Source organism: Eschrichtius robustus, chromosome 10, assembly GCF_028021215.1.
Source record: "Eschrichtius robustus isolate mEscRob2 chromosome 10, mEscRob2.pri, whole genome shotgun sequence".
Lineage (NCBI taxonomy): Eukaryota > Metazoa > Chordata > Mammalia > Artiodactyla > Eschrichtiidae > Eschrichtius > Eschrichtius robustus.
Window position 1 is genome coordinate 11,809,040 of NC_090833.1, and position 14,262 is coordinate 11,823,301.

The 14,262-nt window shown below is 46.4% G+C and overlaps 1 protein-coding gene across 6 annotated transcripts in view; it reads left to right on the forward strand.

Moving 5' to 3' along the window:
- DENND1A (DENN domain containing 1A) overlaps window positions 1-14,262 on the forward strand; it is a 535,812-nt gene that overhangs the window by 461,126 nt on the left and 60,424 nt on the right. For all 6 annotated transcript variants that reach the window (XM_068552005.1, XM_068552010.1, XM_068552006.1 and 3 more), the window contains 5 exons: window positions 5,960-6,064; window positions 6,434-6,521; window positions 8,453-8,493; window positions 10,859-10,930; window positions 12,153-12,209. In XM_068552005.1, the coding sequence (XP_068408106.1) occupies window positions 5,960-6,064; window positions 6,434-6,521; window positions 8,453-8,493; window positions 10,859-10,930; window positions 12,153-12,209 (363 nt within the window). The remainder of the gene's footprint in view (window positions 1-5,959; window positions 6,065-6,433; window positions 6,522-8,452; window positions 8,494-10,858; window positions 10,931-12,152; window positions 12,210-14,262) is intronic.

Consider the following 14,262-nt stretch of genomic DNA (forward strand, 5'->3'; position numbering starts at 1 on the left):
GGAAGGAGAGGAAAAGGTGGGGCAACCATGGTCCCTTTTCCTTTCTCATCAGTAAGCCGAAGACAGAGAATGTTAATAAAATGTGCGTATATCAAGAACTGAAATAAAAACAGTTGAGTTAGTTTTGCACAGCATTTCCACTGTCTGGTAAGAACAAAATACAAATGCATATATGATTTACAAAATACGATTCCACATATGTTAGCATTCAGAACTGGCATTGCACGATACAAAGCTGAACAATAAAAACTATGCTAATAATTTAAATTCTTATTTTTTCTTTACATGGAATGACATTAAATAGCAAACTTAAAAAACACCATAAAGGGTCTAGAAAGAGACCATAAAAAAAGAAAAAAGCTTCATATTTTAGTACTCAACAGTGCTTTTTTCCTGCATATTCGTTTTGCACTGGGTCCCCTAAATTATGTTACCAGCCCCAGTAAAACTCAATCTCTGCCCTCAAGAAATTGTTATTTGTGCAAAATTTATTTGCTGTCATCTGTCTTAATCTTCTAAGCAGCCCTAAGAGATGGGCCAGCCTTGAGTAATTGTTGCAGATGAGGGAAGACAAGTCACTTGAGACCACGTGGCCAGTATCATCAGAGTCCAGGTTCAAGTCCAGGTCTTTCTGACCCCAAGACATGTTCTCTCCCCACCATGTTGTGTTACCTCAAATGGATCAGAGTTTCTTTTTTAATTTTTTTAAGTTTTTTTAAAGATGGCTTTACCCAAAAAAACCCAAACCAGCCCTCTGGTGTGCCAGTTGTCACGCTGTACTGTACTTATTTGTTCCCTGAAGTAGGCAAGATTCCTTGGTAACAGGAGCTTTTCTTTTTTATTTTTGTTACGGAAAATTCAAATATATACAAAATAAATAAACTCCTATGTATCCACTGCCCAGCTTCTACAACTATAAACATTCTATCATTTAAAAAATTTTGAATTATGGTAAAATACACATAACATAAGTTTTACCACTTTAACCATTTTTAGGCGGACAGCTCAGTGACATGAAGTACATTCGCACTGTTGTGCAACCATCACCACCATCCATCTCTAGAACTTTTTTCATCTTGCAAAACTGAAAGTCTATACCCTTTAAGCAACAGCTCCCCGTCTCTCCCGCCAGCCCCTGGCGACCACCATTCTACTTTCGGTCCCTATGAAGTTGACAAGTGTAGAGATAAGTGGAATCAGACAGTATTTGCCCTTTTGTTACTGGCTTGTTTCACTTAGTGTAATGCCTTCAAGTTTCATTCGTATTGTAGCATGTGCCATAAATTCCTTCCTTTTGAAGGCTGAATAATATTTCATTGTATGTATATTTTGTTTATCCATTCATCTGTAGACATTTGGATTACATCCATCATTTGGCTTTTGTGAATAATGCTGCTATAAACATAACATTCTGCCATTCTTGTATCATCTATGCATACCTTCATCTACTCCCCACCCCTCGTTTGATTATTGGTATCACTTGTAGGAACTGTGTTTTATTCATCTTTGTATTCCCCTAACTCAGAGCCTGGCACACAGTAGGTGTGTTAAAAATGTTTGGATGGATGAATCTTCCAAAATTATCATTTTTTTTAAATTTAAGCAAGGTCCATAAAGAGTGGACACCTCCTTTTTTCCTTAGAATTTCTGGGTAAATGCGTGCATAAAATTTTGATAAAAATTGAATTTGTGAAGGGAAATAAGAATTTGATACTTTGAGTATGGATCAGCAGAACAAGGAAAGAAGCTAAAGAATCTGATGGGAGATTTTATTTTTATGCCACGACCCGCAATGCTGTGGATAAAAGCCATTTATTTCTGGAAGTATCAGAAACCTTTGGAATCACCAGCTTCACCTGTTAACATAGATGGACTCATTAATAATGGAATTTCCAATTGATTCCATGTGTCAAGAAGACAATCCAAGAGTAAAACTTGTCTTTCCATAACAAAGTCCTTGATAGGGTTAAGCAGCTGTGTTTAACTGTCCTTCGGGTCATAGATGGAAAACTCTACTAATGCGATCTGAGCTTGAACGCTCACGGCCTGACTTGCCTGAATTAACGTCGCTATCAAGTCAGTAACCCCAGCGCCTAGAGTGTCGCCCAAGAAGACAAAAGGTTTAATCAGCCTAACAGGAGGACTAAATCGGCACTTCTTGTAAAGGAGGGAGTTAACGAGACACCTTGCCTTCTCCCCTCCGCTGCAGAGAGCAGAGTGGGGGCAACCGTTTCAACCGCAGGAGGAGCTGGACAAGTGGGTGCAAATGGTTAGGTGCCGAGTTGGCTCCATGGCAGAAGGAGCCTTCACAGCGGCTCGCCTCCTCCCTCCCAGGAGTTGTTTGTCTCTGAGGGGCTGGTGCTCTGAGTGTCCACTAGGAGAACATGAGGGGCTCCCACTTTAAAGAGAATGCTTGTGCTCCCCAGCAGGTGTCCAAGAGCAAGCAAAACTGAGGCCTCAGAGAAAACCCAGGTCTATAGCAGACCATGCATGAGATGGCTGAGCTTTGGAGGCCACCTTGTATTAAACCCCGACTCTGCCATGTGCGGGTCATGTGACCTCAGGCAAGGTACCCTACCTGCTGTTCTGTAAGGATCAGGTGAACCGCGATTATGGTCATTTCCTTAGAAGATGAGTAGTGCAGGGGAATGCGCCCTCTGTGCCTGCTGCCGGTCAGACCTTTGTACATGACTCTGAGTGACAGTGCAGGGTTAGGGTAGAACAGTTGCCCTGAATGGGTGGGAACGGCTCACCTAACTTATTCACCCTTCCAGACTCCACTGAACGTACCGACTTCTCCTCATATGTTCGCACCTGCTGCCCTGCAAGGACCAGCCTTTTCCTCTCTGACTCCAGTGCATGTTTTGCCACCCACCCCAGCAGCACGACACTGTAGGCAGTACTTGTTTCCACGTCCAGCTGACACTGCTGATGTTGTTCTTTAAGCTGTCTGCGGAAAAAGCCCCCGTTGTCAACATTTCCCCTGAGTCTTTCCCATCCGTGCCCATGTCCTTCTGTTCGTTTTTATGGCACAGACATCTGACCAGGGTATGTCATCTCCAATAAGTAGACAACAGGCCCCAAAATGTTCTTGTCTCCCCAAAGATGAGATTCTTTCTGCTCTCCTACAGCTAAAGCCTGCCTCAGGCTACTCTTCCATGCAAATTTGGTTGCAAACTCTCTTGAATGTGTTGGTCCCTCGGCAGATTTCTCCTTCCTGGCAACACTGGACCAAAGCTCCAGGAGTGAATGCTAACAGCTCCAGTGAGCATTTCCTCTGAGCAGCTCTAAGCTCCCTGGACATAAGCGTCACTCAGCCTGGCCTCGTACTCTGAGACCTCTCCACCATCAGACTAAGCGGTGTCTCAGCCACACGGAGATCGCAGGGCTCCTGTGACAGGAACCAGGCCAAGCACATTCTGCGGTTCCTTAACCAACGTCCTCGAGCTTCTACCTGGGGGCTGGGCGCTGCACTGTCCCCAGGGAGTATAGTGATGCATCCAGCGGGGCCTCTGCCCTCTCGAGCTTCTGGTCACAGGGACACCAGTGAAGATTACCCAACACCCAGGGTGCCCAAGGCACTGTGGGAGCACTGAGCAGGGGTAAGTGACTGCCGCACACAGGCCTGTGTTTAAAGGATGATAGTCCAGGTGGAAGGAGTAGAACTGGCAAAAGCACGGAAGAAAGTGGGAAAGGACATGGCCTGTGATTAGGAGATACCTCTGAAGCATAAGGTGTATGGTGGAGCATAGGAAAGTGACACAAAAGGACTCTGGAAAAGCAAGGACTCTCTCAGCTTAGGAAAGGTTTGTTTGCCTGACTAAGGAGTAAGGACTTGTTCTTTCCTCCCCCACACAGGAGCTCACGTGTGTGACACATGCTGTTAGACAAACGGGGACTGTTCCTGCCCCCATGAAGCTTATAGTCTAGTGCAAGAATTAAATAATCACACAAACGTAACATCTCCACAAACAAAGTTCTTGAGTAGTATAGGGCCATGATCCAATTTGCATTTTAGAAATCACTCTGGCCAGAAGGATTGAAGTGGACGGGGAGGAACGAAACAAGAGAGGGACGTAAAGTTGAACGTCCACCATGGCAGTCAGGCCCGTGCCAAGGGATAGAGAGCAGGGGACAGGCAGATGAGACGTTGCAGTGGGAAAATGGGAAAGACTAGGGAATTGATAGGTCTGCTGTGAGTGGCTATGGATAATGACAACTTCAGAAAGAAAAAAAGATTTAGAGTGCATTCCAGATGGGAGAGTAATTGGGAGTTTTGGCCATTCTGAGTTTGAGGTTCTAGTGGGCCATCCAGGTGGGGATTGAGACAGATGGGTTTGGAACAAGAGACGTCTGAGCTGACAGTGTTTATTAGGAGTGAGCAGTGTATGGGTGACACTGTGCTGGTGGATGAGACCTCCTGGAGAGAGAATTAATTGCCCTGCTGTGGTTCCGAGGGTGAGGAGCAAAACCTCCAGGCCACAGGAATGCAGTTCCCGGTGGGCTTCTGTTGGTTCTGTTGGTTCTCACCAACAGCTGATCTTTCCAGTGTTCAGCAAGGAAGGTATAAATCCATGCCAAAGTAATAAATGTCATGAAAACTCTTTTTCCTGAGGAACTGGTGCGTGTTTTTTCCTCATAGACAGTATAACATTTGCATTGTTCCCTGCTTGCTTCGGTGGCAGCCAGGAAGCTCAGAGCTAATTTTGTAACTGAATTTTAGAAGCCACATAGGACCTGCATATCCAGATACTATTTTCCCAAATAAATACATTTTACATATTTATGTATTCTCCAGCGCTGATTTTTTTCTTTGTTTTAGGTGCTCATGTAAGCTGCCTCAGATCCGTTGTAAAATTAGGTGTGGTGTGACTGTATAAAAATAAATATTCCCCTCACCCTAGTATTTTAGGGTCATCCTTATCACCCTGGAGCAGTAGGTCTGCCCAGTTGCTGAGCTAATATCGGCTGGATTTAAGCAGGAGGGACTCTTGGAATTTACAGCCGCTACACAGGAACTTTAACACTCACCTAACTCATTAAAGCAGGATAAAAGTAGAGCTTCAAACATCTGTGTTTGCCACCAAGTCTGTGAAGGGAGAGGTACCTTTAATTTAGTTCAACATGTAAAAGTCTGATCTTTCAGAACTGAGAATACACGGTTGAAATTAAAGACTCGTCTGTGTAGATGAGTACTCCAAATACCTTCAAAGGAGGAGTGAGGAGCTCACTACAAAGATGGGTGGTTTTTAAGCTTAGGGTGTCTTTTCTCGACTCATAAGATGTAGTCCTCATCAAGCAGCATAAGCATAAAGCTGACTGGATTATAAATCTTATTTTTGATCATCCCTGGTTTTTAATATAATTAATTATTTTAAAATGATAACTCACTACTGGTTAAGCTCACTCTGTAAACGGTTTCCACGCTGTGTTCCACGGCTGGTGCCTTAGGGACTGCAAAGGTGCAAGTGGGGGGGCGGGGGGACCGCCCAGCAAGGAGAGCCCAGCCTCCATCCCTGCCCCCAGCCCTCCCAGAGCAGCTGGGCTGTTGAAGGCGGCAGGGCTCCTTCTGCCTAAGGTGCTGTCCAAAGAAAGGGTTCCTCTCCTAAAAGTGAAAAGAAGACTTTGGAAATCATCCCCCCCGAAGGGCACATCCCACTAACTTGCGGTTGGGGTGTGCCTGTGGCTAATATGGAAGGGGCCGGGGCGGGGTTTGGAATCCTGCCTTTGGTTCCCACCCTGCCTCTTACCCTGCGACCTTGGGAGATGTCTTTTCCTCTCTGAAATAACTTCCTCATCCATAGAGTAGAATGCCATCAAGCATAACAGCCACTTCACAGGTAAGTGAGGACTAGATAAATCAGCAGATATAGAAGCGCCACCTAGCAGAGTTCAAGCACTGATGTCTCTCACTCCATCCCTCTAACCCTCCTCTCCCCGTCTCATCTCTGTCTCCCAGGAGGAGCCAATCACCTTTTGTGAGGAAGCCTTCGTGTCCCACTATCGCTCCGGAGCCATGAGGCAGTTCCTGCAGAACGCCACACAGCTGCAACTCTTCAAACAGGTGCCCAGCACCCTCGCCTGTTCTGCACCTGGGTCCCTGGTGGGGTTTCTGCAGCTGCCTCCACTCTGAGTACTGAGGCTGCAGGCATGGGTGGAACTCAGGCCTCAGCCCAGAGAGGCCCAGAGTCTGGGGAGGGAGATTGGGTGAGAAGGGAGCTCAGCCACCAGACGGAGCCTTTGCAAATATGCCGTGCAGTTTTTTAAGTTATAAACACGCAGCGAGTTTTTCAGAAACTTGCCTTTTTAAGCTCACAAATCCAAAGACCCTTTCCTGTCTTGGTTCTTTGGTCATATACTGAGGAGCCCAGCTGAATGGCCTTTCCCCGTTCCTTTGTACTAGCTGTTATGCTTTTGTTCTTTCTTTGTATAGTTTATCGATGGTAGATTAGACCTTCTCAATTCCGGTGAGGGCTTCAGTGACGTTTTTGAAGAGGAGATCAACATGGGCGAGGATGCTGGTGAGGGCATTTCGTTTTTCTTTCTGAGCTGTGGGCTGTCTGTGGGATTGGGGTGTGTTCGCTAGGAGTGGCAATGACTTCTTTTTTCCTTCACTGGGGATTAGAGAGACTGATTTCAACCTTGGCCTTGAAGTGTTGGAATTCCTCTTCACGTTCTGATGAGATGCACATTGGCACATCTGAAGTCCCCTGTCCTGGGGTCACTTGCTTCTCCTGGGTGGGCGAAGGCTAGGTAACGTAGTGGCCTGCACGATGCAGTGGAAAGCACTTGAGGAATCGAATTAGGAGACCTGGATTCACTGCCCAGCAGTGAGAACTTGGTCGAGTCATTTCACCTCTTTCAGCTGAAGTGTTCTTATCTGTGCACGGAGTGTAACAGTGCCTACCTCACAGGAGTCCTGTTGAGATTAAATCAGAGACCCCAAGGAAAGGTTTGTGCAGTCGCCCAGGACAGACCCTGGCAGAGGATCGCGGCTTAGTAGATGTTTCTTTAAAATGTGAAGATCATCGCGGGTGCCCTGTCTCTGCAGGCCTTTAGAACCACAGGAATCATCCTCTCATTTTTCAAAGGAGGCATCTGAGGCCCAGAGAAATGTTAGTGGCTGACCCTGCCTCCTGAATCCCAATCTGGCTGCCTTTCCAAGACCCAAAGCCTCAGTCTCTGTCAGCAAAGTAAAACTAAATGCAAAACAGTAATAATCACGCTACTAGCCCCCTCTTATTGCTGGGCGTGTGTCTGTTCTCGACTGTGCTGATAATCCAACTGGCAGTCCATAAACTCATAGAGCCAGGTGTGATCTCACCTACAGACCCCTTTGTCAGGCCCTACCAGCCTGTGCTGCATGGAGAGCACAGTAATCAATAAAACCGGTGTGTGAGTCGTTGATGAGCATTTGCTGGACGTTTGCTGTGTCCACAGCCCTGTACAGTAAGAATGGGGGGCCCAGTTCTGCCCTCAGGGAACTTTTAGACTGATAGGAGAAAGCTCATAACTAAAGACAAATACAGACTAAGCCACTGCAAGAAAAGGAGCAGACACAGGTTTTTGTGAAGGTAGAATAGAGCTCTATTAATGCTCACTCTGTAACATGAGAGCTTCACAAAGGAGGCGGGGTTTGAGTAGCGTTCTAACAGTTGAATATGGGTTCTGGGGAGAAGACAGGCTTTATGTGTTGCTAAACTAAGTCTAGTCATTCGGACTCCTAGAAAAGCTGTCTGCTGCTAAGACCTCCTTATCCCACCAGATAAAATGAATCAGTTGCCCACAGCACCTCCTTTTTCTTTCCCTGTCACTGTTTAAGCGTAAGAAGGGCCGAGTGTGTGTCCAGCAGTGTGCTTACGCTGGACACACGGCCCTGTGGTTCCTGCCCTGGCGTGGCTCACGGAACTTTAGAGGACGTGGACCTCTGAATGGGTGTTACCTATTCTAGAGGGCTGTTGAGAGGAAGGAGTAAGAGAAACTTACAGAGGAAATGACTGAGCTGGTCCCTGAGTGTGCGCAGCAGAGAGAGCAGGGAACGGTGGCCAGGCAAGGGGAACAGCATTTGCGAGGGCATGGACGGCTTGGAGGAGGTGTGGTCAGGGAGCCTGAGGTTGTGCAGGATGGTAGCACAGGTTGGAGAGGCAGAGGGTGGGCAGTGCCAAGACGGGACAGGGGAAGAGAGGCAGGGTTGCTAAGGGGCCCGACCTCTATCCAGTAGGCGAGGAGGAGGATTTGGGTTTGTACTGGGGCACTGATAGGCTCAGATCTCACTTTGAGAAAGAAAACCTGTGGCAGCAACTCCTTCAGGGAGTGGTGCATGGGAGCCTCCATGTGATTCTCCAGATTTTGAACTTTCCACGTCCTGCATGCTGAAAGCAACTTGAGGAGCTCCTGAGGGCATACACGTGACTTCTTTAAATACCAGCTTCTCTGCTTCCTCTTTCCCCAGGGAGCGATAAACTGTACCACCAGTGGCTCTCCACAGTCCGGGTAAGTGTCACCCCCGCAGAGCCACCTGGGCCCCTCCTTAGCCTCCTGGCAGCCCTCCTCTTCCCCTGCCACCCACAAGGCTGTCATTCGGCCCAGGGCACTCTGTTCTCCCAGCTGAAGATGCTTCTGTTTGTAAAGCCAGGCCGTTCTCGTGCCAGGTGGAGACTCGCAGGATGAGACTGTCCAAGGCCATCCCTCAGTCAGGATGGTGAGAGCCCGGAGAAGCTTCCTTGTCTCAGGAAGCAGGCCAAGGCGTGTTGAATGGATGTGGCCATCTTAGAGCATTTCGGGGGGTCTCCTTCTAGGGCCAGACCAATTGGGAACTCTTCATGGGAAAACCAAAAATTCGTCCCTCTTGCTGCTCTGAATATGTTTCACAGCAAAGGCTCCTGAGAGAATGGAAAATGCATCACTGAGAGTTTTCATCCCCTCGCTGTTGTTGTGAACAGTTTTTTATTGTGTTGGAAGCCAGGTGCTTAGGGCTTCAGAAGCCACTAAAGAATTCAGATGCTTGCCTTTCCTTTACGTGGGTTCATTAGTGAGTATGTACCAAAGGCCTTCTGTGTGCCGGGTGCCACTCTGGGTACTGGGGAGACAGTGGGGAGCAGGACGCAGGCCCTGCCCTGGGGGAGCTTCCGGTCTTACTGGGGAGGCAGGCACATAAACGGGCAACTCCAACAGAGTGTGATAAGTGTTCTGTCCTGCTTGTGGGCCAAGTGCGCTACTGCCAAGGCGGGTCCCTTGGAAGTGGCTGCAGTTGGCCGAGAGTAAGCAATTCCTCAATGAAAAGCTTCTTTTGTTCTTCTCGTATGGCCAAACACGGCACTTGGCAAATCACAGACAAGCAATGAGGACTTGTTGATTGATTGATAAAGGGAGTTTTAATACTCTAAAGGACCATTGAAATAGGATACTGAGTAATTTTGGAAAGCAGTGTGGAATATATGAGTGGGTGAAAATTTCCTATTATCCTACAACAGAGAATGCTTTCTAGGTCAAATTTTGAAGTTTTTAATTAAAGCTCAAATTTTCTAATACAGGCAGTTACCAAAAATTGTGCTAAAAGTTAATCCTAATAATTACATAGCGTATCTTACTCTGTTGTGTACGCACTGGATCAGGTCTCTCTCTCTCTGTTCACATCAGTTGGAATTACCACAGATCTGATTATGTGATGCATTTGGTTAAAAATCTTCTGGGGCGTGGACTCCTTGTGCTGGCTCTCCGTGGGCTGACCCTGTCTGGCTCTCAGCCCCACTTGCCAGTCCTCCCGTGATGCACGGCCCTTGTTACTCGCAAAACACACCACGGCTTTGCAGCTTCTGCACTTATTTATGTGCTGTTTCCTGTCCCTAGAATGTTCTTATCCTTCCTCTCCCCACCATGAGCTCCTGCTCATCCTTCATGGACCAAATATTTCATCCTCTAAAGCCTTCTCCGCCCTTCCACACAGTGAGCTGCCACCACCCTCCTTGTGCACGCGACCAGTGCGGCTCTCACCATCTTGGGTTGCACTTGTTTACCCCCCAGACTGGAGGTCTTTGAAGGCAGAGACTGGTCCTCCGGTGGCTCGGTACCCTCAGAGCCTAAGCCAGGACGTCCCCACAGTGAGCCCTCACAAAACGTCTAGAGCCTGTGCACTTCATATACATTCATTGCCTCCTCTATGTACTGGGAAAGCCTTTCCTCCTCCTTTTGCTCCCCTGCTCTCCTGAAAAAACAGAGCCAAAGAATCGGTATGTTGGATTTATACTAAAGTATAAACGATGAACATCTATGGCTATTCATTCTTTCCCTTTGTCAAGATGTACATGTTAGGGAGGCAGCCTACCAGAGTGATTTTTTAAAAACAACACAGAAAACCAGGGTGAGGAAAGAAGGGTTCATGGCTTAGGTAGCCACAGTAGCCCAATAATCTTGCCTAAATGGGCCCCCAGTCTCCTGCCCTGGCTCGCTGTTAGTTATTTAGAGTCCTTTGTTATTAAACTTACCCGAATGTTGTCCACGGTAACTGGAATTTCTTGAGAAGCTGTAGATTACTCTGAGGAAACCCTTGCCTCAGAGAGCCTGTGATGAGCTTTCCTCCCAGCCAGCAGACAGGTGCCAAGCAAAATACTGAGCCTGGGGTCCCCCCGCTCAGCTAGTTTATCGCCATCCTCATTCCCCACCCGCTCCCATACCCCCGCAGAGGGATTCTGCCGTGGCCGTAACTTAATTGCCTGGGACCAGTCACCATCTAGGGCTGTTTCTCTAATTGTTACACACTTTTGAAATGTGGCTTAACTTGATTAAAGAGAAGAGGTCTTTGTTGGTGTTGGCCTACTATATCTTCAGTCCAAATTGCTAACTGGCGTTTTTATTATAGAAAGGAAGTGGAGCCATTCTGAATACTGTAAAAACGAAAGCAAACCCGGCCATGAAGACTGTCTATAAGTTCGTAAGTACTGGTCTTGGTCTCAGGATCCAAACACATCTGTTCCTTAGCATGACGAAACACTTAAATAGACCTGATCCTACGTTGCAGAGATGATTCGGGGGCTGCTGTGTTATTTCCTAAAGCTCTCGATGCTCTTAGAATTATTTGGCGTTGATGTTTTATGACCAGGTCAGTGACATTTTTAATTTAAGATGTTTCTGTACACAGTTGCTGCAATAGAGAAATGAGAGGCTACTGGTTTTCGCTTTTAAAATGTAGACAGGGTGGCTAAAATTGAGGCTGCTCCACGCCTGCATCCCTGAGAACCAGAGGTGGTGGTCTGTCTGGTGTCCTGGCAGACCTTTCCTACGCGTATCCTTGTTATAATGTCAGAATATAGCAGCTCCTGTACAGGTTACTGAAGAGTGCTCGTGGCGGGACACACCCCCGAATTTTTGTCCCAAATTCTTCGTCATCTCTCTCATCGCTGCCCTATAGGAAATGCATTGTTTGTGAAACTCGTGCCCACGGCAGAGTGAAAATAAGAGAACACACCAGTTCCCGATGCTCCATCTTTGACGGGCCTCAAGTATTTTTTCTCATGATTTCTCTTGCTTGCTAATTTGACTCGGAGCCACTTAACTGGGGTGGTTTCGTTTTATTTCCATTTTTAATTTTGTTCGTCCTTTCTGTGCTTAAATTGTAGCTATTTTAATGGGGCGGGTGGCTGCCAAGAGAACCACACAGGTCTTAGAATGACAGAAAATAAAAGCCAGGGTGTCTGCCGAAATGAGATTTAAGAAATGGCCCCAGAGAAACCCAGCGATGTGTCTCTTCAGCCTGGGCAGAAAATTGGTCCTGAGGCCCTGCCCTGGTGAAGTGTAATAGATATTCTGAATCTTGCCGCTGAAGAAGCTGCTGCTCTCCTCTTACTCGTAGCTGTCACCAGGCTGCGGAGATAAATAATTACAGAGAGCAGAAGAAGGGCTTCGGAGGGGAAAAAAAAATCAGTCCCATCAAAATGCAGAAAATAAAATCTCTGTAGCCTCTTTAAGGGATTTTTTTTTTTTAACCTTTCAACATTGTATTTGTTTTCATAGCCATTATGTTTTCAACTTGATGATCCCATTTTTCCTTCCTTTTTCTAGTAATCAGAGAAGGTGATTCACGATGGACTGAAATCAAGCATAGTCCCTGCTGGAAACAGAGAGGGAATCTTAACTTAAATTAATTTTTCATGCAGGCAAAAGATCATGCAAAAATGGGAATAAAAGAGGTGAAAAACCGCTTGAAGCAAAAGGTACTTGAAGTTCTTATTCAAAATGTATAAGCACCATGTATGAAATGCGTGGCCACAAAAAAGTACGATGTGATCAATAGAGGCTGTTTGATACAGTGTTGTTAGCACACTTCAAAATGCATTACCAGCTGTCCGGGAGTTTTCACACTGTTATAAATATTCACAGACAAAAAACTGTCTTCAAATAACATTAAGACTGGCTTAAACCCACAAAGGCAAGCAAGTTCAGAGCTACCACTGTCAGTCTGTCCCCTGCCCGCCCTACCGGGCCTGAGCTTCACCAGGGTCCATACAGATTGGCTCGGCCTCCCCATCCCGGCAGCCCCACCTCCTACAGCTGACCTCTGCCCTGGGGCTGATTGTAACCAAAACCAAGAAGCATCTGCAGGGAAATGACTGCCATGGTTCTGGCATGCACGTGGCCACCACACAGAACAGGGCACAGAGGGTGGGTTTGAGGAGAACACTTTGGGCTCTGCTCACCGTTCACGTGTGAGACTCAGGGGGGCAGGGAGAGGCTCTGCTTGTCTTCTTGGACCATCAGTAAAATCGTATGAAATCATACAAACTACGTCCTAAGAGTCCCCCTACCTGATTCTCTGGACTTGTACAGAGAGGTTCATATAACAGAGAGGGCATCTTTATATTGTTATGAATATCATCATCATTAATAGCACTGCCAACCTTCGTTAAGCACTTTCTAAGGATGGTCCAGGCCAGGAGCTTTCACATTTAATCCATAGAACAACACTGGGGGGTATTATTCTCATTTCATGTGTAAGGGGACCACGGTTCAAAGGTGGAGTAATTTGCCCAAGGTCATGCTGTTCGAGCCTGGCAGAGCCGGGATTCGATTCCAGATCCATCTACCTCAGTGTTTGCTCTTACCACTATAGTATTTCATACTGCCTTCCTGAAACAAGTGTTTTGTTTTCCAAAAGGTGTTTGAGATCACTTATTTCATTATTCCCACACCCCCGAAATGTACCAGGCTAATAAGGGCCTTTGTCTATCTCGGCAGTTTTTTAAAAATTGAAAGCAGTTTTTATTTTAGGAAGTCAGAAAGGACCTCTCATTAACTTGAAATGGTCAAAGGAATTGATTCCTTAACTTTAATTGCAAAATAATTTGTTCTGACTAAGCATTCAAATGCTTAGTTTCAGCTGAGAGTGAATTTTTAGCAGCTGAGATTCAAGTCCTGAAATTAAAATCTTGCTAATGTAAATTCACATAGACCTTAACTGTGGTCTTTTGCACCCTGCCAGAGACTGGCAGGTGGAATTCTTTACTTGGATGTTATTTAAGTCCCTAAATATACCTTTTTATCTCCTATCCCAGTCACATGTAACTGAATTGGACTGCTGATATAAAATGGAGGGGCAGGGAGAGCGGAGCTCTCACCAGGTTTTCCCTCCTTGATAACTGCATCGGGCTAGTATTAGAATATTACCTGAAGTAAGCAAAGAAAGGGTCCCTCCTCAGGCAGAGGACACGTGTGCCTCCTTGGTCAGGTCCGCTCTCTGCAGGCCATTGCCTCCCTCCTCGTATGCGTAAGCATCGGGCCTTAAGAAAAGCCCCTTTTTATAATACGTAACATTTCTGCAAATAACCAGTTAAGCTCAGGTTTTTGATGTTGTTCAAAGGTTCACTTAAACAATCTAGATCACTCTCCTTCACGCCATCTCCCTTTCCTTTCCTTGATGGTATCTGAGGCAGAGCCTTTTCTCCCCTTCTCCTCTTCCCCCTGCCAGTCTTTTCAAGAACAGCTTCAGGAGATAATGTTCTATAGAGAGTGTCAGTACATTTCAGGTGACACAAATGGTGAAGGCACTTCATAGAAATGTGGCTTGTCACCATCGGACTGTTGACAGATCTATTAGTGCACCCTTTTCAATTTTCACTTTTCCCCCCCTTCGGTTTTACAGATTTCTTCAGACTTGATATTTTGCAGTTGTTCTTGGAAGAGCTATTTTGTAATTGAAACTCTAGCATTGTTGGGACAGATGGGACCAGGTCTTCCACAGTGCTGCAGATCCCTTCCCTGAGCTAATTT